Here is a 26,775-nt window from a genome sequence, read left to right as displayed (position 1 = left end):
ATAGAGGACTCCGGTGGGTTCTGTTCCCAGTACTCACATGGCAGCTCACAACCACAAGTGTAAGTAACTTCCAGTCCTGGGGTATCTAACACCTTCTTCTAAAACCCTATGGGCATGCTCATGTGCACACGGACAATAAACAAGTAAATAAATAGATCTTTAAAATTTCTCTGGTGCTGCAGTGATGGCTCAGTGGTTAAGAACACCCACATGGTGGCTCTCAACCATCTGTAACCCAACCTCCAGGTGACCCAATACCCCCTTCTGAACTCCACAAGTACTAGGCACACACACACACACACACACACACACAGAGGTAAAATACTTATACATGTACAATAACACAATAAAACAAAAACTCCTCTGTCATACTGCCTGAAGGCCTTTATAGTTTAATGGTCCAATTGTCCAAAACAAAACAAAACATAAAATGCAGATAAAATTTCTTTTTTTTTCTTTTTTTTTTTTTTCGAGACAGGGTTTCTCTGTGTAGCCCTGGCTGTCCTGGAACTCACTCTGTAGACCAGACTGGCCTCGAACTCAAAATTTCTATTATAACTCTTTCAGAAATGAAAGAAGGAAGCCCACCAATCAGGCTGCCCTAGCCTAGATGGCAGGTGTCAAAGGGTTAATTATTGGATCTTGGATTAAGCACTAAGCTCATATGTGATGATGTAGGAGGAGCTTAGGAACTATGTAAGGTTGCTCCGTAGGACTCCAGCTTTATCTAGAATATTTTAACTTTTATTTGAGAAAGACAGAAAAATTGGGTGTGCTAGGAATATTTTAATTATGTTTTAAGAGACTGTTTATAACATGTTAGTTCTCAAAGACAGTGCACACTTTTTGCTGCTCAGCTTCTGTATCAGAGAGAGAGAGAGAGAGAGAGAGAGAGAGAGAGAGAGAGAGAGAGAGAGAGAGAGAGAGAGCCGTGAACGTTATGTGCCAGCCTGACCAACAGCTGTCAGAGCTGGTGAGCGTTGGGATGCCTAGAATATACTATTCTTAGATCAAGAGGTCCTGAGTCATCCAAGTTGCTAGAGCTCTTGTAAACATCACCATCATTTTCTTTTTTATTTCAACCCCTGCCCTTACATTTTTTTTTTTTTTTTTACAATAGGGTTTCGTGTATTCCAAACAGCCCTTAAACTCACTATGTAGCTAAGGCTGATTTTCATAATCTGATCCTTCTGCCTCCACCTTCTGAGTGCTGGGATTTTAGGCATGTATCACCATATACAGCTTGTAATATTTTATACAAGAACTAAACTCCCTACAGTTGAATAGTTGCTAATAAATTATTTTCATGTATGTATTTAGTAGCAAACTTATGGTTCATTTACCACACACAAAGCACTACAGGACTAATCTGCAGGGGTGAGAGACACAGTCCCTATTTAAGAAGGGGTGATATCGGAAACACTGGTACTAACTCTGTGGTTACCTCAGTGGTGTTCAGAGCCTCACAGACCACAGAGGACTGTCCATCCTGGCCCCAGTGGTCAGGAGTGTGACACCTGAAATCAAGTTTTATTGTTAATCATCAAACCAGCATGGGGGTTGCTGAGCAAACAGGAAGATGTTCTCACCAAAGAGAGTGGAATCAAACATGAAAATGAACTCTAGTAAAGGTCAGTTATGACTCCAGAGAGGAGGGCAGTGGGGCTACAAGTAGGTTAGTACAGGATCTTGTCTCAGATCTTGAGCCTAATCTGGAAGCTATGAGAAACCAAATCAGAGACAGGATGCTTTTCATCTGGAAAACAGAAAGCCTGTTTCTACCTGGGCCTGGTTAAAAGTTAGCTGGTAGAACATGGTGGGTTTCATGGTTTGTGCAGGGATGCTGGTGTGATGGTCTCTCAGCTTGGGTCTGGTGTGAGGTCTCAGGTACTAACAGAATAAATCCCCAGGGAAGCTGATTCACTTTGGTAGTGAAGGCACCTCCGGAAAGAGATCATCCTGAGGGAAGGAAAGGGATGCCTATCACCTCCGTGTATACCCTGTTGCACTTCCTTATGATTGCACATCTGGACAGACCCTGGGGTGGAGGCAAGGCAGTGTTTCTTAGTACTTAGGATGGCTATATGCTAAGCTAGAGAGCTTGTGGGTGTATCTGTGATAGTACTTCTGGCAGGGATTCATCTTTGGGTAGGTGAACTGGGTAAGAAGATTGGCCTCTTCAGTGTACATGACCATTGTTCAGTCCACTGGGGGCCTGAGTGGAACAGGAGGGTGGGAAACGGATACTTGTCCTCTCCTGACCTGACCCTGGATGTTCTAATTCTCAGGCCTTTTGACTCTAGGACTTATGCCATTGGCTTCTTTTGTTCTCAGCTCTTCAGACTCAGACTGAGCCACATCTCCAGCTTTCCTAGTTCTCCACATCTCCAGCTTGTAGACGGCACCTTGTGAGCTATCATTTGGTTTCTAGAGTCATGTGGGCTAAGTCCCATAGTAAACTGCCTCACACATCTATTGAAGGTTATCTGTAGAACCTGACTATTTTGCTTCATAGGGAATAGCAGTGGAGAAAGGCACATTTTCCCGTTCCTACCCTCTACTCCCCAGTATAGCCAAAAGTAACAGTGACTCAGATAACTCCACTCTTCCAAAGCTCTGGGACCCAGCACAGGAGGAACCCGAGGAAGGGCACTGTGTGGGCGTGGCAAATGAAGGAGGTGTCCGACACATGAATCTGTCCACAGACTGGGCAGTGGGGTGGGCTGATGTGCACACTGTCCTGGGGTGAGAGAGGCAGAGCTGAAGACGGATCTCACATGCCTGCAGAACACTGTACCACTTAGCAAATGAGAAACACGCTAGGAAATGAAGAAGATAATCTTAGCTGATTGGTGTTCGTTAGTGCAAACAGTGAACTCCCATAATTAGTGGCCTGTGTGTGTGTGTATTGTATGTGTATGTGTGTGTGTTGTATGTGTGTGTGTGTGTGCCTGTGTGTGCTGAATGTGTGTGCGCCTGTGTGTTGGTGGGTTCTGCTTGACAATGAAAAACAGAGGCAAGAATCAGTGACCTAAGCAAGCTAGAATATATACGACCCAACTTCCTGGGATAAACTCCCCAAATTCCAATCTTAGTAGCTGGAAATGGCTTCATGCTTGTTCTTATTGCAAAAGTGTAGGTTAAGAACTCAGCTCTAGGACTGGGCCCCAGTTCCAGTCCTTTATCCTTCCTCCACATCTCAGAGCCTTGGGGCAGGTTCTTGGTACTTTCTGGGACTCAGTTTACTCATAAGGAAAATGAGAGGGTACAGTCTTGGGCACACATGCATACATGCACACACACAGGTTAAGTGACACACACACACACAGGTTAAGTTTCACACACACACACAGGTTAAGTCACACACACACAGGTTAAGTGACACACACACACAGGTTAAGTGACACACACACACAGGTTAAGTCACACACACACACACACACACACAGGTTAAGTCACACACACAGGTTAAGTGACTCTCTGGTCTGCTGAGCATGTGGCCTGTTGCTCTCTGAGATGGCCTATTCCCAAGCCAAAAGGAAATGTAGTCTGTAGTTTGTACCCAGCAAACCTTTTGTCGCTTTGTGACAGGGCATTTTGGTTTCTTCTTACCATTAGAGAGCAGAGGTTTTCATGGCTTGGCAATGAGTGTTCCCTCTGCCTTAACCGCTGAAGCTGGAGCCAAATGAATTCTTCCACAGAAACAGCGAGCAGTTTTGTCTGATCCCCATGATTCTTGCTGAAGCTGCGATTGTGTTAATCTGGCCAACAGACTTTCAGGAGTCCATAAATTTGTGTGGATCAAATTCCATAAAGAACAGGATGCTTCCAGTAGATGTGTCTGGCAATGACAGCGCATCAATGCCCTGCTGTGTTCTTATTTTTCATCATAAAAGTAACAAAGCAATCAGAAGTACAGGAGAGTTTAGTGGGCAGATGCTATCAACTTAGTAGTAAATATATTTTGGTTGCTTTTTACTCCACGTAGCTGTTCAATGTGCTAAGAGAAAGCCGTTTGTTTGCATAATCTTATTACAGAGCAAAAATATACTTGTTCTAGAGAAAAGAAATGTAATTGGGTTCTAGGTCAAATGATGTTAAGTCACCAACTCAAGTTATTATGAAGAGGACTCATGCATAGTTTTCTGATTCTTGTTCCCACCTCTGTGTGAGACTTCATCCCTTAGAGCACTCCCTCTAGTTCCAGAGCCTGCAGGGCACAGTTCACATGTGCTCAGGACTGAATGTTACTCTTGTCTTGTTGTTAGCTCTGGCCTCCCTCAGAGGCTGTCTGCTTTTGAATTTGTATTAATTTCAGGTGCTTCTTTTGGGTCCAATACACAGAAGTCCACAGGATCTCTCTCTCTCTCTCTCTCTCTCTCTCTCTCTCTCTCTCTCACACACACACACACACACACACACAGACTCTCTCTCTCTCTCTCTCACACACACACACCGACACTCTCTCTCTCTCTCTCTCTCTCTCTCTCTCTCTCTCTCTCTCTCTCTCACACACACACACACACACACACACACACACGCTGTCTCTCTAAGTCAGTGTTATACAATGTTGAAGGATAAGGCCTTGTGGAGCCGCTACCCAGAGCTCTTTCTCCATCCAGTACTGCTCTCTCCCACCTCTCCTTCCCTCCCGTCCCTTTGCTTTTTTAATCATTCAAGATATTGAAAGTACTCCAGATTTTGTATGTACTCCAGGTTGTCTTAGGAATCATCATATAGCAGAGGTTAGCCTTGAACTCCAGACCCTCCTTCCTCAACCCCACTAATGCTGGGATTACAAGTGCATGCCACCAAGTCTGACTTTGTATTTTTTTCCATTTAATTTTTTTTTTTTTGGATTTGCTTTTTTCAAGACAGGGTTTCTCTGTATAGTCCTGGCTGTCCTGGAACTTACTCTGTAGACCAGGCTGGCCTCGAACTCAGAAATCCTCCTGCCTCTGCCTCCCAGAGTGCTGGGATTACAGGCGTGCGCCACCACCACCCGGCTTCCATTTAATTTTTAAAAGTTTTATTGTAAACTGACAATTTATAATTGCATGTGTTTATAGGGTGCAAAATGATGTCATGTCAGGGTGGAATGATTATACCAAGCTAGAAAACATATCCATCACCCAAAAAGTACTTTTTCCCTCCTCAAGACAGAGTTTCTTAGTGTAGCCCTAGCTGTCCTGGAAGTAGGCTGGCCTTGAACTCAGAGATCTGCCAAGTGCTGTGATTAAAGGTGTGTTTCACTATACCCAGCTCCAAAAAGTGCTTTTTGTAGTAAGAGCAATTGAAACTTACCCTCTGTGATGGTTTGTCTTGATTGCTGCTTTGACTAGGTTGAGAGATGTCTAGGATTGGTGAAATACACCTGTGGGAGTGTCTGTGGAGGCTGTGTCAAAGAGGATCGATGAGGGAGAGTGACAAGGGTGTGAAAGACCTGTTCTAAAGGTGAGTGGTACAGACTTGTGGATTGGGAGCCTGACTGGAAAAAAAATGCTGGGGACAAGCAAGCCAGTGCACACATGCAGCTTCTGTTCTTCCTGAACGGGTGTGGGCATCGATGCTGTCACCTGTGGTCAGCAGACTCCAGCTTCTTCAACCTTCTGATGTGAACTTATCATCACTGACTCCCTGGGGAACTTCTAGTCAGCATAAGTCACTCCATCTCTGGGTATCTATCTATCTATCTATCTGTCTGTCTGTCTGTCTGTCTGTCTATCTATCATCTATCTATCTGTCTGTCTGTCTATCTATCTATCTATTATCTATCTATCTATCTATCATCTATCTATCTGTCTGTCTATCTATCTATCTATCTATCTATCTATCATCTATCTGTCTATCTATCTATCTATCTATCTATCATCTATCTATCTATCTGTAGGGCTGTGGGCCCTCGTCTGCTCTGCCACTGGGCACGACTGCTTGGGGAGTTCAACTGTGCTCATCTCATGCCTCTGCCACTTTAGGGAAGCAGTAAGATATGGCTCCAGGGGTGGGAAAGCACAGTCTTAGGTGTGGGAAAGCCGGAGCTGGTTTGGGGTCCCCGGGCCTGTGATGATGCCTGGCTGTGGGGTTCTGAGACTCTTGGACATCCAGGCATCGCTGGGAGTCAGTGGCAGGCTGGCACCATCGTCTAGCCTGGGGTGGGGAGGGGGAAGGGAAGCTTCGTCTGGTCTCATGGGGATGTTGTTCTTGGCTCAGTGGTGGTTGGCTTGGTGGCAGTTGTGGCACAGAGAGGCCCTGATAGTAACTGTGTCTGGGGAGCTAGTTGTAGGGAGGAAGCCAGAGTGGGTGAAGTCCAGAGTGACAGTGTGCTGTTGACATGGGCACCACTATGCCAAGGACCCAGAGGGAAATGTCGGAGCCTTCCCTGCAGGCCCAAGGTGGGTGCTGACAGTGTATGCAGGAAGTGCCACCACTGTTTGTCTTTACTCCTAGAGATTTACAGCCTGAAGACTGTTCCCTTGCAGAGATGGCTTCTTCCAAGATTAGCTAAATTTGTCTCCCTGACCCAGCTGTATACCACAAACCTGCCTCATTGTTTGTCTTTATGTAACAAGCCCACCTCCTTGTTCAGCTGTCTGCAGTAACCTGACTGTTCAGCTCTATAGAACAGGCAGCTGAGTGCCCCGGGTGCTGCCGTCTCTCCATCAGAGAACCTAGTCTGCCTTATCCTAGCTTTCTGTCCATCTATCTGCCATTCCTTCATTTCCTTGATACCCTACTCGGGTCTAAGTCCCTGAGCCCTGTTGGGAACAGCAAGGAGCACATGGGTGATGAGAGAGATGTCAGCGAAGCTGAAACCCAGTTGACAAGCAGTGTAATGTTAACCATTCTTCTCCCATAAGGCTTTGTTCTTACAATGTTTGTTGTTATTTGATACTCAGCAATTAGTCATCACTCACAGTGACTATTGGTAGTTTTTTGGGTTTTTCTTTTGTTTTTTTTCTTTTGTTTTTTGTTTTGTTTCGTTTTGTTTTTGTTTTGTTTTGTTTTTTGAGACAGGATTACACTATGTAATCCTGGCTGGCCTGGCACTCTTCTGTAGACCAGTCTGTCTTTGAACTCCTAGAGACTCACCTGCTTCTCCCTCTGCCTTCCAAATGCTGGGACTTAAAGGCATACATTACCATATCGGGCATATCTGTAGATTTGTTTTTCAAATGAGGTAACAGGGACATAGGTTACTGAAGTCTAGAGCTCGTTTGATGACCTAATCATCGTCATTATATTTTCTGAACACTCAAGGATACGATATGAGACCTTCCTCCTCCTCCTTCTCATTCTCTTCCTCCTCCTCTACTTCTTCTTTCCCCTCTTCCTCCTCCCCCCCCTCCTCCTCCTCCTCCTCTTCAGATGGCTTGACTGAGCCTGCACGAATGTAGGCAGCACACATCTGGCACCCCCAATTTCCTTCGTACCAAGTGTCCAGATTTCTGAGTGTACTCCAGGGGCATGCTTCCTGGAACTGCTCCGGAGGTGTGCTCATGAATGTTGATTCTTCTTGTTGGAGTTACTTTGCCAGGCCCAAGTGAGAAAGGTGAACTGTATGTTTTTGTTTGTTTGCTTGTTTGTTTGTTTTTCCCACTGCAATGGTGACTCTCTTTAATTCTTGACAAGCACTACTTTTGTGTTGGGTTACAGTTTGAGGACAGGATTCATCATGGCGAGGGAAGTATGGTGGTGGAAGTAGGAGGCAATTGCTCATATTGGTTCTGTAGTCAGGAAGCAGAGAGGTGACTGCTCTTCCTTTTTGTTAACTCTGGGACTCCAGCCCGTGGGACGCTGCCACTTGAAGCTGGGTCTTCCCTCCTTAGTCAAGCCTTTCTCAGAACACACTTACAGACATTCCCAGAGCTCTAGTTCCTAGGTGATTCAAATACAGGCCAGGTGGCAGTACATATTAACCTCACATACACTAAATGATACTCCCTATTCTCTACTGGCCATTGGGAAAGCGGAAGTATTGTAATGCTGTGAGAGAGGAGCTCCATGCCATTCAATTGTTAATACCCCGCCCCTTAATTTACAGACAAGCAGCTCTGTGTGCTGCTTCACACACAGTGGTACAGCACGGAGTCTTCGTCATTCAGGGAACAAGGCAGGTGATTTTATACAACTTATCAAGTGGATTCTGGATGCATGGACATTTTAGAATGGAATTATTCATTTTAAATTACATTTATTTATTTATTTGCACAAGCACAATGGCATGCATGTGGAGGTCAGCGGAGAGCTTGTAAACTGGTTCTTCTTTACAATCCTGTGGCTCCAGGGATTCAATAGGTCATTGGGTTTGTCAGCAGGCACCCTTATACACGGAGGCACCTTCCTGACTCCAAGGGTAACTTTACTAAAATTACTTAATAAGCAGAAAATTCAAGATAGAAACACAGACTTTTGTGACTCTATTCACCCTGTGCTGTCTACTTCACCACACAATCCCTCATGATGGTGGTTTCCCCCAGGATGCTTAGCTAACGTGTTTGAATTATCAGTTCTGCATAGATTATGAAAGTGCTCATTAAATCTTCATGCCCCTTCCTTGGGATTCCCTGTGCCCAAAGAGTAGGTCTTATCAGATGATTGTGACAACAGAGCCTTGGAGGAGGCTTTGAGGAGTGGATTTCCATTTTCTCTGAGCTTGTCCTCATTCCTTAGGAAGAGGGAGTTGTATAGGATGACTTTTCTCTTCCTCGGCAGCTTCAGGGGCAGCTGGAGAGGAAAAGGCAACAGCATGAGGGGCACATGCTGGAGGTGCTCACCATGGCAACATGTGGGGAACTCATGGCCACTCCCCAAGGCCTCCATGCATCTCCCCATTAACCAATGGTCTCGTAGCATCTCTTCATTGACCATTGCCTTGGTGCATCTCCCCATCGACCAATGCTCTCTTGTAGCATCTCCCCATCGACCAATGGTCCCATAGCATCTCCTCATCGACCAATGGTCCCATAGCATCTCCCCATCGACCAATGATCTCATAACTTCTTCCCAATGACCAATGGTCCCGTAGCATTGCAGGGATGACGTATTTCTTTATTTTGCGGAAATCTGGATAAATGTGGGAAGTAAACAAAACCAATTAACAGCTAACCAGGAACAACAGCTCAGTGCTGAATCCCAAGGGACATATGTTATTGCTGAACATGCCCATGGTAACAGTGGTGAGGCAGACAAATACCAACATACCAATGCCACCCTCTGGATGAATACTTCTTTCATGACATTTCTGGATCTAGACAAAATTGTACATTAGTAGGTAAAGAAATAATGTCAAAGATATTTAGTCATTTCCCACTACTGACAGGCAGAACAGCACCTTGACTAAGAAGTTGATATGTAAGGAATGGAAATAAGTCCTAAAAAGGAAAGGGGAGGTGTCACAAAAGAAGGTTTATCACATGGGCTTGACTGGTTTTTTAGAGTGACATTAATGTTAAGCTTTTTCTTAAAAATTATTTTACATTTATTTATTTACTTTTTAAAAACAGTATGTGTAAATATGTATATGGCCATGTGGGAGTTGGTTCTCTCCTTCTACCATGCAGATCTTGGTATCGAACTCTTTCACTGTCAGGCTTGGCAGCAAGCACCCTTATGCACTATCAGGCCCACATTAGTGAAAATCAAAACTTCTCGTACATTTGTGTTTTTAAATTTGCTACACTGAACGTGTTGAATTTTAAATGGACAAATGATAATCTTGAACGGATAGAAAAAGAACAGCTGTGGCTTGGTGATTAGGAAAACATTCCCAAGCATTTGAAGCAATCTGGCCAGAGCTTGGAGGGAGGCAAAGACGGAAATCTGACTACAGTTACAGAGTTTGCCAGATGGCAACAGATAACAGCCAATGTTCGATTGTGCTATAATTAATATTCTCTATCTGTCACTTCAGCAAGCTATCATTTTACAAGACAAGTGGCGACAGAATGTTGTAATTAGACCACCCTTCGAAAGGCTCATGTTGAAATAAAGAGATGGAATGGAAAATCCTTCTTTTGTTGGCGCCTCTGGGGCGGCAAGGATGTTGAGAAAAGCTTGACTATGGATACAAGCATGCAGAGAATTGTTTTTACCTCTGCCTTTGGGATTGGCTTATTTTTATGGACCCTAACTGGGGACTATTTGCGGAGATTTAACCTATTGTTCTTAAAGACAAGATTTACTGAGCAGTACAGTTTCTGGAGTCATACTTAAATTCCTTGGTTGATGGTTTTTAAATCCATTTAAACATGTTAGAGACTTACCTCCTCAAATCTGATTTGTTATGAACTCATCCTTGTCTGATTTGAGCCAGTGTTTGTTGCTGAAAATGATGTCATTTCATTTCTTTAAGATAAATTCTGTGGGCTGGTGGGATGGCTAAGTGATTAAGAGCACTAGGTGTTCTACCACTGGTCTAGGGTTCAAGTCTTGGTACCCACACGGTGGCTTACAATTGTCTGGTCCTGGATGATGCCCTCCTCTACCTCCCAGGCCACAGTGCACACATGTGATGCACACACACACTTACATGCAGGAAAAAATATTCATATACATAAAATACAATGCAAAGGAAACAAAAATGATATATTCTAGATATTTCTATCTAGTCTAGAACTCACATTCCCTCTTGTTTTGACCAGGTCTACTTCTAGCCCACATTTAGCCAAATGATTGGGTTCTTGCAGTCTGTTTTACTGCTATGCTAGTTTAACTGACTCGGATGCAAGCTGCAGCTCCCGTGGCTGTTTCAGGAGAAATCAGCTGTACGTGTGAACTCACTGTGCATTGCTTCCATGAAAAACCATGTGCAGCAGGTGATGGTGTTGGGAAGGGAGATAGCATCTATTGCTAGGACAAAAGTCAGTCTTGAAGGAGACTTAAGGGATTCTGGAGCTTTCTGTGGGAATGTGGAAGCAAGGCAGAGAATTCTCCACATTGCAAACAACTAATGATGTGGGCAATGACGTGAAATCACATTTTTATAGCTTCATGTGTCGAGTAGTAAAAATAGCTATTTGTCAAAACTGGTCTATCGCTCTTGCTTTATGATGTTCTGAACATACGATTGAAACATTTATAAAGAGGTGAAAGATGGATTTAAATCCCACACCACTGCACCAAAAGTAGGCTGGGAACAAGAGCTTTCATAATATCCCTGTGCTGTTCATTTAAATTGGCAGCCAAAGGAGCAGAGCCCCTGCTACCATATAACCATGTCCCCCTGAATACAAATAAACTGGAACCTTTGGAACTTGTCCCTTTGAGATGTCTCACCAGTGACATCATAGTGATTGTCACCTCCCTCAGACTACATTAGGCCCTGCCCAGAGTCCAGGAGCTCAGACAGCAGAGGAGACAGCTGGAGTTGGAGACACTGAGGTCCACTGCAGCCTGGGTGTGCCCTGCTCCTCTTCAGGTAACAGGAAGAATTTGTACTTAGCAATCTCTTCCTATCTCTGTCTCTTTGCCTCTATCTCTCTCTGTGTGCAATTTTTCAAATAAAAGTGTTAACTAATGCTTATATTTCCCAGTGGAACAGGTAATCATGATATAGGGCATTTCTTAAGCTGCAAATTGAATATTGATGCCTGTCTTTCTTTGGTATATATTTTCTCTTTTTATAGTTTTATATTTTTTCCACATCCCAGAAGAAAATCAATGTCAAATTTCTTGTGCAGTTTGGTGCTGGTTTATAAGGTTTTGGCTTGTATGCAGGACAACCATTTTGGCACATGGAGAAGACAAAAAGGAAGCCAGAGATAATGTGCGGGCTTGTATCAGAGACATAGAACATGGGTGATTGACTATCCACCTAATTCTGCTCATTCTTCCCAAAGGGTGTGGATGTGTGTGAAAGTAAGATCTCAGACTGCATTGTCATATACCTTGATAGAGCTGCACCCATGGGGAATTCATCGGATGGGAGTTCTATTCATTTAAAAAACACCCAAACCAACAAATATTTAAGGTTTCTGTCCAAGTACAAGAACTAGCAAAGGTTAAGCCAGAGGAGAGAGGAGTTCAGTGTTCAGCCTGTAGTCAGAGAGACTGGAAAAACAGAAGAGGGCAAAAGATGAAGGCAGTCAGAACATGAATTGTAAGAAACGCCAGTAGAACTATCATTTACCAAGAAACTGATCGTTGGCATCAGCCCAGAAGTCCATTCCGAATCCTTTCCCCTCTGCCTCTGTCCCCAAGTGTGGAGCTGGTACATCCTTCCTTGTTTTGAACTTTTACCACCCATGTTTGCGTTCCTAAGCAACACGATTAAGCTCCTGGTGCTTGCCTTTGTGTAAATGGAGTCACATTCTCAGCTCCTCCTGTAAATCCCCCTTTCATCCCACGGGTATGGTGTGAGGTCCTTCCATCTCGCTCTGTAGCTAGAGTAGGTGACATATTTTCTTTACCCCACAGCATTCAAATGAATGTGAATGCCACAATTCTCACCCATTCTACTGTTGGTGGCCAGCTTTTCCAATATGTGGCCTTGTGGGGGAGGCAGACTCAGGATGCCTTTGCTGTAAGCACTTTATCTAACAGACCTCCCCCTCTCTCCTCTGAAGACTCATGAACATTCTGTTCTCTTCTGCTACCCACTAATTTTCTTCTGCTTATTCTGTCTTCCAGACAACTGTTTGCAAAGGTTTTCACTAGTAATAGACAATGTACATCATGCTAAGGGCTGAAAGAGAGATAAGAATTAAAAGGGAAGGGGCTGACAAGATCGTACAACAGATAAAAGCACTTGCTGCCAAGCACGATAACCCAAGTTTGATCTCCAGGTCCCCTGGGCTGAAAAAGAAAATGAACTCCTGGAACTTGTTCTCTGGTCTCTGCATGTGTACTGTGACACACATGTGTCTCCTGCACCAGCTGCACACATAAATAAATGTAACAAAAATTAAGAATGAAAAGGAAAGGAACCATAAATTGACTACATTTTAAAATGAGATTTTATAATGTGTTCATTAGCACAATCTAGTATGAACCTGTATATTATACTAGCAATTACTTAACAAAAGCTGATTATTCTGCTAGTATCTATGCAATTAATAATTTGGTCTATTGATGACACAGCAAATGCAACAGGTACAGTTAATTCAGTCAGGCCAAAAGTTGCTACAAAGCTTTGGTCCTTTGAACTTTGACCTTTTGCAAACCAGTATTTTTTCCATTTAAATTGTTCTTCCATGCTACAATCTTGACTTACAACAATAGCATCTACTTAAATCACTTGAAATTCAGAAGATTAAAATTTTATTTTGATTGTATAAACCAAGTGTCAATTTTACCACTTTACCAAAATTAGTAACCTGATTGACAGCATCGCCTGCACTCTTGGAGGATACTTTCCTGCGTGTACAATCTGTATGCATAGTGAAGATGCCCTCTCTGCTGTCTGAAATGTTTACAATCTAGGCACATCCTGAGCTTGACTAAAAATAGCTGGCACAAGCCCTTGTTGAAACAGAAATGCTCATGAGGTTAACACTTGTTCTTTGGACTGAGTACCTGGTGTGTGAGGGACTTCTGGTTGACCTCCGCAGGCTTCGTGCCAGTAGAGGCTTGTACGAAGATGTGCAGCTGTTGGGGCTGCTTGATGCTTTCACCAGGGTTGGATGAAGACCTAAGGCAGCTTTAAATCTGAAAGATGATGTTATCCTACTCCTAAATGCGATCCAAAGAAAGAGCAATGCTAAACTATAAGGTTTGTCTCTGTTTTGGTGTGTCCCTGCCTGCAGATATTCCAAACAGCAAAGTTAACAAGTGTATTTAAACATCGTGCAGAAGATGAAGAGAGAAAAATACAATATTTTATTTCTTACCCCAAACAATGTAATTAATACAGGATAAAAATATTGGTCTTGGGATGTCAGCAGGAAAAGAAACTAGGCTGCTTGTGTTTGTCCATACTCTTCAGAGAAGCAGCGCTCTCTCTCTCTCTCTCTCTCTCTCTCTCTCTCTCTCTCTCGATTGAGAAATTGGTTCGTGTCATTGTGGAGGTTAGTAAGTCCAAGATTTTCAGGGTAAGCTGCCAGGCTGGAGCCTCAGAAAGGAGTGGCGGCTTAACTCCAAATAAAATCTGAGGTCAGATGTTGGAGACCAGGGCATCGGCAGGCTGTGTCCTTTATGATGTTCTCCTTGGCCTGACAAACGGCCATAGTTTCTGTGTTTCCACAATGTCTTCCCTCTGTAATGCCTGTGTTCTGATCTCCTCTTATTAAAACCCCAGCCATCTGGAATCAGGGCTTGCTATAGTAACTGATCTAGTTTGCTTCTCCTTATGCAGTAAAACGCCAGTGCTAAGCAACCCAGGGTAAAAGGATTTACTTTTGGCTTACAGGTATAGTCCTTCATGGAGAAAAGCCATGGCAGTAACTCAAGGCAGGAACCTGGAGGCAGAAACAGAGACCACGAACACTGCCTAGTGACTTACTTCCCTGACTTGTTCAACTACTTTTCTGGTTTTTTTTAAGATTTAGTTTTATTATTTAATATCTATTTTTGTTATTTTAAACTATATGTATATGTTTGTGTTGGGGTATGTGTACATGTGTAGGTGCCCAAAGAGGCCAAAGGTGCTAGATCCCGCCAGAGCTAGTTGTCAGCCTCCCAGCTATTCAGCTGAGTCTGTCTTCAGGTTTTATTTCTGTGAAGAGACACCATGACCAGCAGAAACTCTTATAAAAGAAAACACTTCATGAAGGCTGGCTTACAGTTTCAGAGGTTTAGTGAATTATCATCATGGCTGAAAACATGGCAGCGTGCAGGCAGACACGGTGCTGGAGAGGTTGCTGGGAGTTCTATATCTCAATCTACAGGCAGCAAAGAGAGACAGTATCACACTGGGTATAGTTTGAGCATAGGAGACCTCAAATCCCACCCCAATAGCAACACACTTCTTCCGGTAAAGCCAAATCTTTTTTTAACAAGGCCATACTTCCTAATAGTGTCATTCCCTATGGGCCAAGCATTTAAAAACATGAGTCTATAGGGTTCATACTTATTCAAACCATCTCAGGGTCCTTCTTCCCAGGCGACTAGATTTATATCAAGTTGATGCTGCTGAAGCTACCTATGACAGTGACCTCATATTAGCTTACTTATCTCTTAGAAGACCCTATCTCCAAACACAGTCACATTCTTAGGTATTGGGGGATCAAGATTTCACTGATAAGTCTTTGTGTGTGTGTGTGTGTGTGAGGGTTGGGAAGTCAGCACAAACATTCTATTTTCTTTAAAGAGAGTCTGAACATTTCCCAGGAACATTCACTTATCTCTCATGCTGTCTCTCTCTGTTAGGAAGTGAAGACAAGCCAGTGTCCTTGGTTGGCGCTCAGAAGTCCTTCTGGTGTTCTCACCCAGACATTCTGAAGATGGAGCGGTCTACCCAGGAGCTGTTTATCAACTTCACAGTTGTCCTGATCACTGTTCTCCTTATGTGGCTCCTCGTGAGATCCTACCAATACTGAGGGGCCATGCCACACCCAAGAGTGACTGCCGTGTGCTCCGAGCCTCCACTGCTCTATTGACACAGGATGCTGCTCTCTGCTCCTCCAGCATCTCTGACCCTCACTCACGATGCCCGACACACCGTTGTACTAGGTCCTTGGCATGTTTTCCAAAGATGCTATTCTTGTAGGCTGCCCAAAGCTTGCCAGCCAGTGAGGCTTAGTTTTGTTTCCTAGCAAATGTACTATTCAAACCACCGGGTTAAAATTAAACTGGATTCTTATGATGCGGAGTAACAACAAGATGTTGGTCTGTGTCTACACACCTCCCCCAACTCACTCTCTGCCATCAAACTAATCCAAGCCTTCGGAAGAAATGTAGGAGGCAGTCTCTGCCAGTCCTTTGAGTTCCATGTGAATAAACTTAAGCCACTCATAAAAAGAGCGTTTAGAATTTATTTTAGCTTCGATGTGACCCCTGGCTGGGACCAAAGTGACAAATAGCACATTATTTCTAGCATTTGAGATTAGCCAAGATGCTCCAGATGCCTAGGATCTGAAAGAAAGCCAAGTCAGAGTGTCACATCTTAGACAATTCCATTGTTTCTCAAACCTTTCCTTCGAGAATCCTATGGTCAGAGGGAGGATAACTCCGTTCTGCAGAAGTGTTGGGTCAGAGCCCAGAGTACCCACTAAAATTACAGATTTCCTCTGAAGTCTTGTGCTTTATCCATAGCTTTCACAAGAAATGGGCTCAGGAGGTCAATAGATTTGGTTGGTAAAGCCCTTATCTTGTAATTTCAAGGACCTGAGTTTGGAACCTCAAAAGCCATGTGAAAACCCAGTGGTGTGAGCCCATAGTTTCAGTGATGGTGAGATAGGAGGCAGAGACAGGGAAGACAGATCCCGAAAGCTTTCTGGCTGGTTAGTCTAGCCTACTTGACAAAGTTCCATGCCATGAGAGACTCCCTTTCTAATAAAAGGTGGGAGGCACCGGAGGAATGACACTTGACATTGTTTACCTTCACATGTATGTATGTACACAGATGTGCATGCATATAGATATACAAATATATCCCCCCAAACAGGCACACAAACATACAAACATTGATGCATGTACAAAGCACATTCAGATACACACACACATGCAGATGCACTCACACACCAAAAAGGGATAAGAAACACATATTCTACTCACATTGCCATGTCTGTCTGCATGTACATATTTAGAATAGTTAATCCCTGAGTAAAACTGGAGCATGAGTCACACCCCTATGAATAGCATATTCCAATTTAGTCATTGTCCTAATGCAAATAGAGCTAGACACGAGGACAATTTCAAGTAAGGAAAAATGGAAAATACACATCTGCATACATGTTTACAAGACAAACATGGCGTGTTGCGAGGACATCCCATGCTAGACAGACCACATCTGTTATTCGTGCTGGTTTTGTTGTAACTACAGGAAAGGGAGATATTAAACCCCCTGTTTCATAATGCCCTCCACAAAGGCATTTCCTGCTAAGAATCTGATCTATCATGGCAGCACTACATACACAGCACCCAACCTCTCAGCCCTGTCTGCATTCAAAGACAATCAATAAAGCAGGGGAAGATCTTTTTCAAGCTATTGGTGATGCATTCTTTCCAGACCAATTAAATGGAAATCTCAGTGGTGGAGCCTAAGTGTCTGAATTAAAACAGCAGACACAACCTGAACAGAAAGCACAGCATCCTCCAAATGGCCTTAGGACATAGCAAGGGTTGAGGGTTCAGAGCCAACCATTGATGCTTGGACTGACTTGTGGGCATTGTTTCCTGAAAGGAGATTTCCAGACATTTCTAATATCCAGAGGCAACAAGAACTGATTCACTTCTGAGAAAGTGCATTTTGAGAGATTCCAGACAAAACATGGCCCCTGATGCCTTTGAGTTAGGTCACCCATGTGGATGTGTGTCTTTAATAATTTATTGTGTGGTCCACACTTTCTGCGGTCTAGAGGGCCCATGATGGACAGTTAAAGAATGTCCTTTCCCTGAAGAACACCTCTGAGGATCTACTGATGTTTGTGCGTGTTTGAGAAGATATGTGTGTGGTGGGCAGGGGAGGAATGGGCACACGGAGACACACACATACCCTTCAGACGTTGGACCTCATTCTATGCATTCCCTAAAGCCTAGGTGAGTCCACTGCATGTTACCTCTGTCTGGGGTTCTGTGCATGCATCCCACCATGAGCAGCCATAGGATCTGAAGCTTGGAGACCTCACTAACCAGGTGTTAGTGGCTAAGCACAGATCTAAGATCAAGGCACTGTATCTCCTTAATCTTTTATGATGACAACTTTATTGTAGATCTCCAAACCGTTTGATGATGTTTCAAGTTACAAAGTGCTTAGACTCTGGCCTTGAAATGCCTGGTCATATTTAATAACAGCAGTCAGATCAATGCTCCTGAAATACTGGTTTAATTAGTTAAGAGTGACATTGCAAACCTCTACATGATTTCTCTTTCCTTACTATCTCCACCTGTGTGTTAGGAATGTCTTCTGTTTCTAACACACAGGACGATTGCTAAATGTACAGGGCCAGTGTTTCAGGATACATCGTAGATCATCTTCCCAGGGATGGGGCAGCTATTAACAAGCCCAGTGAGGAGCTAGGAATGACATCTAGTACCTTCCGCATGGAATAGTCTTAGTCTTTAGCGTTAGATTACAACTTCACTTTAAAGATTCTTTTTATGTGTGACCTTTTTTTTTTTTGGTTTCTTGGGCTCTGTGATCATCGTAGTATCCTTTGCTGTCCCCAAGTCTTGGTCCCAGAACCTCGAAATGGGCTTGGATGTCCCAAACATGGTGCTTGATCTCCTGTAGAACGGAGAGAACTGGTTTCTAGATGCTGACTGAAGTTCAGCCCATAGGCACCAGCAATTCTAATCTGTTTCTTTTTGGTTCAACCATTCATTCATTGATTCATGCACTAATTCAAATACTTATTTTGAAGTTGCTATGTGTTGAACATGGTACACAACCATTGTAAAGAACATTAATAAACAAAGTAAGTCCCATCCTCATGGAGTTCATGATTTAGGGGAGGAAGATGGTAATATGTGGAGGATGTGCAGTTAGAGTGCTGTAATATGTTTTTTTTTTTGCAGGAGAAGCATGGCATGGAGGATAGCCTGGGCCAAATGAACAGCAAAAAGAGAGCAGAGAGCATGGCAGATGCAGGAAGCTGGAAGGATCTTCAGAGTAGAGAGGAAGAGTGCCCATCTCATTACGTAGTGTGACAGGCAGCAGCTACACTATATAAAGGCAGAGCTCAGATTCTGACCACATCTCTTTGGATCACACCTGGGATCCCTCACCCATAGGGAGGGACCTATTACCACCCACAGTTTTTAGAGCCATGCCTGCTTTACACTGAGCTTAGACGCTGGCCTTGAACTGCCTGGCCATATTTAACAGCACTGGTCTAACAGCAGGTAGACCAGTGATCCATACTCACCATCTCACCAAGTGCACATGTCTCTGTGGTATAATATTCTCCTTGTCCTGTCCCAAGTCCTGGGATGCCCAGACCTCAGTATTACTCAGAGTCAAGGTCCTCACACTGCCTTACTAAATAACCATTGGAATTTTTTTTTTTGTTTTTTGTTTTGTTTTGTTCTTTCGAGACAGGGTTTCTCTGTGTGGCCCTGGCTGTCCTGGAACTCACTCTGTAGACCAGGCTGGCCTCGAACTCAGAAATCCACCTGTCTCTGCCTCCCAAGTGCTGGGATTAAAGGTGTGCACCACCACTGTCCAGCAAAATGCTGTTTAAATTTTTTTTGTTTTTTTAAGGGATTTTTTTAAAAAATGGGAGACGGCTTATAGTGTTGGTTGGATTTTGCTTCTAGTATTTTCCAATCTTGCATCAAACTGTGCATCTTTGAAACATCTTATTTTTATGTACTGAAATTGGTCAAGGTTCTTTAAAAGAGCAGAGCTGACAGAATGAATATTGCAAAAGGCATATATTAGGTTGGCTTACATGACCCTGTCTGGGTTGCCAAACAATGGTTTTCTGTGCATGGAGAGGCAGAGAACCCAGTGGCTGCTCAGTTCACCAAACTGGATGCTGTGGAAGTCCCATTTTGGTGTTGAGGGCCTGGAGGATTCCTGAAGAATATTTCTTCTGTGCTAAAAGGCTGATAGTGCCAGTACTGGGCTTCATTCTCAGCAAAGGGAGTCAGTAGCAGTGGCAGCAGCAGAGTATATGCACACATCTGCAAGGAGCAAAGGTGGGTAGGTGAAATTAGCACTGCTTTCCCATCACTCATCTTTTTATATTGGCCACCTCTGTAATGCATAGCCCACTCTGTTGGCTTCTCTTCTCCCAAAGCCTTCTTCAGCAGGTAGGTGTGTCTGTCCCTACTTAGGATCCTGTCCTCAGGGAACCCCACAAAGTAGTCAGTGACAAAAATCAGCCACTTCTGATCTGTTTTCTTCTGATATTAACCATGGTTCTAAACATTTGATCATTTTTGTTTCAGATTTGAATTATCATTATTGTCATTGTCATTGTAATCATCATCATCACTACCACCATCATCATCATTCTGTACAGAAGGCCTTTCTAAGCCAAGATATGGCTACCGAGTCTACCTTTTGGTTGCCTGCCCTATCTGCCTCTCCTCAGCTCTCATTTGTAACCACTTCTTGCTATTTGTAGTTGCAAGCATGCCGTCTGTCTTCTTTCAGCACGACCTTGCAGAGCTATCATATTGTCTGAATGTCCCACCTTTTTTTTTTTCCTGGCTCGTTCCTGCTCACTTGCAAAGAATGCCATTAAGCGTTAGCGTCTCTTGGAAACTGTCCCCAGATAATCCCCTGCTCTCTGGGTCACTGCCTCAAGTCTCATAGCTCTTATCACAGTGTGTTGGTTTGTTTGTGTCTCTCCCATGTGGACATCTTCTCAGTGCAGACACTCTTCAGTGCTTAATTTTAGTTCCTAGTGGTCCATCATCATCATTGGCTGAGTGTTTGTTGAAGACATTATGACTGCCCAGCCAGATAGTAAGGCTTTGGAACAGATAGACAGCATTTCTGTGACTAAATATATGTATGGCCTGTGCTTACCACCCCTTGCTCTATTTTTTTTAAAGGCAAGAGAAAAAAAATTGATCTACTTCTAAAAGTTCTACTATATGAATGAGCAAGCTAAACTAAAAAAAAAACTTTATACAGTTGAAACAACCTTTTCAAAGGCCGTTAGCTCCTTCGTGAAATATTCACGATGCTTGCTTCTTTTGATCTATCTCTATCTCCACCCTGAACAAGTTGACAATGTTTATGAATTACTCATCAAAGCCCAATGTGTTAAGCATATTTTCAAGTTCATCTACCAACAGGAGAAATTCTCATTATTCAAGTCATGTATAGTTGGGGTTGAACTTTATCTATCTATTCACTGGATGTCTACTGTGTGTTAGGAACTCTCATGGAATCTATTTCATTTAATCATTTTATTGTGTAAAATATCTGTTCATTTTTTATTTGAATCTTATTTCTTAATTTTTTAAAAAAGACTGTCACTACAGAACTCAGGTTGGCTTCAAACACACAATCTCCTGCCCCAGCTTCCCAAATGCTGGATTACTATGTTCAGCTTGTTTTATAGTTAGAAAATGTTTATTTATTTACTCTTTGAGACACTATGTTGTCTAGGCTGGTCTCTGGACTCAAGATATCATCTCACTTGGGCCTCAGAATTACACAGGCATGCAATACTTGGTGCTTAGAGTCAATAAAATAATTTATCTTTGTTCTTATCTTAAAATCAAGAAGATGGATGCTTGGAAAGGCATATACTTAGCTCTGGAGACTGAACAGAAAACTAAATCTAGTTCTATGCAGTTCTGAGAAAAAGTAGCCATACCTCCTTCCAATCATAGATATCAGGTAGTGAGAAATTAGCAGACTTAGAAGTTATTGAGCCTAGACCCCTCCCTCAAATCCAGAGGCTTATAAAATCAGGAGCTAATTGGTTAAAAGAAATGAATTTGACTCTGATTTCTAGTCTTGGGTGCAGCTGTGACATTCTAAACTGCCCAAATGATCATACGATTACTGCCTACCAGGAGGATTTTGCAAAGAACAAAGCCATACCAATGTACTCTTTCCTCAAGAGTTTAGTTCAAATGGTCCTATCAATCACCTAGACAGACTACTCCACTCATAAGCTGTTTGAGAAACTTCCAGAAATAGTATAAAAACTTCCTACAAGTATAGGTTCAGACAATGGTCTCTCTGAGCAATGTCCAGTCTCACAGGATAAGGGTTTTTCCCACTCCATACAGTCCCTTTGGCCACTGCTCCCTCTAACTCTTGAGAGTTCTTTATATTACTGTACAATAAACTCTCTCTTCTAAGTAGTGTTCGGTGTGTCCCTTGTGAATTCTTTTGATTGTGATCACCAGGACCAGTAGCTGTTCCTCCTATCATCAGGTGAATGGTTCAGTGTTTAAGATGGCTTTCCTTACTGTGGTCTGCTAGTGCCCAAGGCACGGTGTACATGAATGCAGCCCCCAGGGGAACACCTTATTTGTTGTACAGCTTAGCCATATAGCATGTGCAACTTATGCAATTTTCTGTTTCCCAAGAAGGAGAGCCCTAGAACCACCTTTTCTTTCAACTGGGTAAGAGATGACAAGAAAGACTGATGATGTCTGGCCAGCACCATTTCCCATGTCAGTGTTAGCTGTGGGGCTTTAGTGGTGATGGCAGCCCCATCTTCAGCATTAGCTGGTGTACACACTTGCAGGGATTTGTCACATACTAATTCTTACCTCCTACTCATTAGATCATTAAAAATAATGGTCTGGGAAAAGCAGTGTTCCTGGACTCATAGAGTGCATTTAGCTTAGTAACAGGTAACCCCCAGACAAGCTCTGACTTTTGTGAGCCCTCATTCCATTAGCTTTAAAAACAGAAAGGGAGGGGCCTGGAAAGAGAGCCCAGCTGGCAAAGAGCTTGTGTTGCTAACATGGACACCCAACTTCAATCCCCAGAAACCACATAAAAAGCTAGGGTGATCATGTATGCTTGCAATCCCCATGCCAGGGAGGAGGAGTCTTAGGTGATAATACCACAGTCCTGTAGTCATCACAATGAAAGGAAACAGTATAATCACAGCTGGATTTATAGTAAAGAAGCTGGTGACATGCCTTCCTAGAAGAGAGTGGGTGTCGCCAGACCCATATCTGAACCCCCAACTCCTAAGTGCACATCAGTTGCACATGTAGTCTTGGGATGAGGGTGCTATATTTTATAGGCTATGGAAGATTGTCTAGGGTAGGGGAAGGAGCCCAATGACATGGCTTTTTGGTGATTTTACTGGCTGGTTTTGTGTGTCAACTTGACACAAGCTTGAAGTTATCACAGAGAAAGGAGCCTCCCTTGAGGAAATGTTTCCATGAGATCCAGCTGTTAGACATTTTCTCAATTAGTGATCAAGAGGGGAGGACCTAGCCCATTGTGGGTGGTGCCATGCCTGGGCTGGTAGTCTTGGGTTCTAGAAGAAGGCAAGCTGAGCAAGTCAGGGGGAAGCAATCCAGTAAGCAGTATCCCTCCATGGCCTCTGCATTAGCTCCTGCCTCCAAGTTCCTGCCTTGTGTGAGTTCCTGTCCTGACTTCCTTTGGTGATGAACAGCAATGTGGAAGTGTAAGTTGAATAAACCCTTTCCTCCCCAACTTGCTTCTTGGTCATGATGTTTTGTGCAGGAATACAAACCCTGACTAAGACAGTGATGTAACTGTTACCATCTAGGGGTCTTGATAAGCTTTGTTTGCTCTGCCAATTAAAGAATTAAAAGGCAGGAAAAATCTTGATTTTGACAGCTAGCTAAGGAGAAACTTTGAACACAACAAACACATAGGAACAGATAGAATCAGTACTTGAAGAAAGACCTTCCTTGAGAGTTAGGAAACACACACTCACGCAGTAGGCACACAGAACTAAAGAACCTCCACACGCAGAGGGCACACAGAGGAAAAGACCCTCTACAAGCAGGGGTGGGGAGAGAGCCAAAAGTCCAGCCTCTCTTCCAGGATCGGTGTTCTTTAACTCTGAACATTTTTTTCTCTCCTAATTTAGGTTAGTCAGTTTGAGACACAGAATGGCTGATTGGTCTACAACTATTGTGTAATATGTCCTAACTCAGCCTTGAAGTTGAGCCAGTCCATTAGCAGGGGTCTAGGGGCCAGAGAAAAAGCCCACATGGTCTTTGTTTTAAGCTGCCAGGCTTTTGTCTTAGATCAGGAGGGTGAGGAAGAGGCCAGTTATCTTGGATGTCCAGTGTCTGTGTTACAGTCACAGCCCCCCCCCCCCCCCGACTGCCTACTAGGGAGTCTGTCTAACTCCCAGGCCCTTAGGACTGCTCTGAGGCAGCCAGACTCCTGGAAGTAACCCTCACAAACTCCTTGCTCCAGCATGGCGGATTTAGTGGGGTCATTTTCTTGGTCTGTGTTGATTAGACACTGCTTTCATCTCCCCAGGGAAAGCCACAAAACAGATGGTGGCGGTGCTTGCCGCTTCAGTGCTGTCTTATGAAGGAAGATAATGAAACACTTCACAGAAAGAGGTGGGCTCTGTTTCCTTCACTCTGGAGAGTCTAACAGCTCTAGCAGATACAAGGGCTCCTTGAGTGGGAGCATCTGGATGGCTGGCTCAGTTGCAGGCTACTGCACCCACCCAGACTGACTCTGGTTTTTTTTGGTTTTTTTTTTTTTGGTTTTTTTTTTTTGTTTGTTTGTTTTGTTTTTTTGTTTTTTTTTCGAGACAGGGTTTCTCTGTATAGCCCTGGCTGTCCTGGAACGCACTCTGTAGACCAGGCTGGCCTCAAACTCAGAAATCCGCCTCCCTCTACCTCCCAAGTACTGGGATTAAAGGCGTGCGCCATCACTGCCCGGCCCTGACTCTGTTTCAAAAAATAAGGTGGAGAGAAACCAAAGAGAACATGTGACATTGAACTCTGGCTTCCGCTTGTGTGCTCATGGAGATGCACGCCCGTTCACCTGTGCGAATACCTCCGCACACACTAAAAACATTTGGTTTTGTTTTGTTTTTGTTTTTTAAAGAAAACAGGTTTATTTAGAGCATTGCAAAGAGAGCAGTGGGCAGACAGCGACAGAGAACTACCTGCCAGAACTTAATTCTTTTTAACCTAAGGTTATGTAATGAAAGATCATGTTTTGACACATTTTCAGGGAACATGAAAGAGCTGTCATTCAGATTTTAAAAGCTTTAGAAACACTAAGCATCAATAGCTGGTTCCCCACAACTCCCCCTTGACCCACATCTGCATTTTGTTTCTCTTATCATTTCACTGTTAAAAAGGTTTGAGGAACAGTCATGCTGTGGTGTGAGAACCTGGTCACCACTCCTGGGAGCCACGGAAGGATCCTGGCCCCCAACCTTTGACCTGAAAGCTAGATTAGATTCAAGGAGAAAGAAACAGCCCAGAATAGCCTTCTCTTCAGACCTTAGGCCTTCAAAAAACAAAATGATTTATTTACATCCCAAATGTTGCCCTCTTTTCTAGTCCTCTCTCCTAGAGTTCTTCACTCCCCTCCCCCTTTCCCTGAGAGGGTGCTCCCCCCCTCAACCAGGCATCCCCCTTCCCTGGGGCATAAAGTCTCTACTGGATTAGGCACATCCTCTTCCACTGAGGCAAGGCAAGACAGTCCTTTGCTATATATGTGCTGGGGACCTCGGGCCAGCCTTGGTTGGGGTGGCTTAGTCTCTGGGAGCTCTGTTAGGCTACCTATGGAGTTGCCATCTCCTTCAGTTCCCTCAATCTTTACCCTAAGTCTTCTATAGGGGTCCCCGACTTCAGCCCAGTGGTTGGGTGTGTCTGTATCTGTCTCAGTCCAATGCTGGTAGAGCCTCTTAGCCATGTCTTTGAGCACAACATAGCATCAGTAATAGCGTCAGGTTTTGGTGCCTGTCCATGGGATAGATCCCAAGTTGGACTGGTCACTGGTTGGCCATTCCTTAATCTCTGCTCCACTTTTGTTCCTGCATTTCTTTTAGACAGGAGCAATTCTGGGTAAAAAATGTTGAAGTTGGGTTGGTGTACCCATCCCTCCACTGGGGGCCCTAACTACTGAAGTTGGTCTCTTCAGGTTCCATTTCCCCACTGGTGGGCATTTCTGCTAAGATTAGAACTCAGGGTCTTAAAATTCAGAACTGTGGTCTTTTCACATGGTGTGAGACAAAAGTGGGTCTCCTCAGCAGTACACATGGAGTCTGCACTAGGTGATTGTGGTCTGGGGCAGTTCCCACTCCTGCCAGTCCTGTGACTCAGATCTGACGGTCAGTTGTCAATCAATCCCTAAGCCTCCTCTCTACTTTATATTTTTCTGATATAGCCTTGAGAAGGTCCCGAAGGAAAAAAAAAGACTATTTTGCTAGTCATCTGTGATTTTACACACACACACACACACACACACACACACACACATATATAAATTCTCACCATCATAACTGGCCAGACCCTGGCCAATTTGTCCCCGTCATGTCAAACTCTTCGAGATTCTCCGAGGGGTGGTTATGAGAAACATCACTGTGAAAGCTGGTCTCATCTTTGCTTTGCTCCCTTTGAGCCGTCTATCCATCCAGAACGGTCTGGCCTTGTAAGGTCTTACACTCCATTTTAAGATTTCTCTGTGGGGTTGATAGAGTGCTTCCTTTCCATGCATGAAACACAGGGTTAGATCCCCAATACAGTGTAAGCTAAGTGTGACTGCACACTCCTGCAATCCCCGAACACAGGCGGTAGATGCAAGGAGGTCAGAAGGCCAACGTTATTTGCAGTTCCACACATGAACTCTTATAAAAAAAAAATCAATCAACCAGCCAAATAAGTAAGCAAAAATAAAATAAAATAAAACCAGAAACAAAAAACAAAAACAAAAAACAATAACAAAATAAGCAAGCAAGCAAGTAACAAAAACATTAACAACAACAACAAAAACCATCAAGGGGAGCAAGGTTATTTTTTTAGTGAATGGAAACTAAGAGCTACGGCTGGAATGCTATGACAATGAGAGACCCTTTCTGGAAGCCATTTCTTCCACCGTATCCCAGCCTATCTGTATGACAGGAGCCACATTCAGAATGCAGAACAACAGAAAAGGTGGGAGGCTGGGCTGGGAGAACTGATGTACGGTCATTTGGTGGTTCCCGTAAATCTCGACTTGGGCATGAAAGAGTCATATGCAGTGTGAGGCTGCCAATCTTAGCTCTATTGTGCATCAGGCCACGTGCCACAGACTTT

General features: G+C 43.7%; 1 protein-coding gene across 1 annotated transcript; it reads left to right on the top strand.

The window, feature by feature from the left end:
- The first annotated feature begins 11,362 nt into the window (after nucleotides 1–11,362).
- On the top strand, nucleotides 11,363–15,859 carry Sln (sarcolipin). Its single transcript, XM_052189478.1, has 2 exons — nucleotides 11,363–11,416; nucleotides 15,304–15,859. Exon 2 carries the CDS (start codon nucleotides 15,378–15,380, stop codon nucleotides 15,471–15,473), a length of 96 nt encoding a protein of 31 aa, XP_052045438.1. The 5' UTR covers nucleotides 11,363–11,416; nucleotides 15,304–15,377; the 3' UTR covers nucleotides 15,474–15,859.
- The last annotated feature ends 10,916 nt before the right edge of the window (nucleotides 15,860–26,775 follow it).

Source organism: Apodemus sylvaticus, chromosome 7 (genome assembly GCF_947179515.1).
Source record: "Apodemus sylvaticus chromosome 7, mApoSyl1.1, whole genome shotgun sequence".
NCBI lineage: Eukaryota > Metazoa > Chordata > Mammalia > Rodentia > Muridae > Apodemus > Apodemus sylvaticus.
The sequence above is the reverse complement of the archived record's forward strand: the minus strand, read 5'-3'. Positions and strand labels throughout refer to the sequence as shown.

What these genes read in the sequence shown, in the direction of transcription:
- Sln (XM_052189478.1), top strand. Translation starts at nt 15,378, where the DNA reads ATGGAGCGGTCTACCCAGGAGCTGTTTATCAACTTCACAGTTGTCCTG.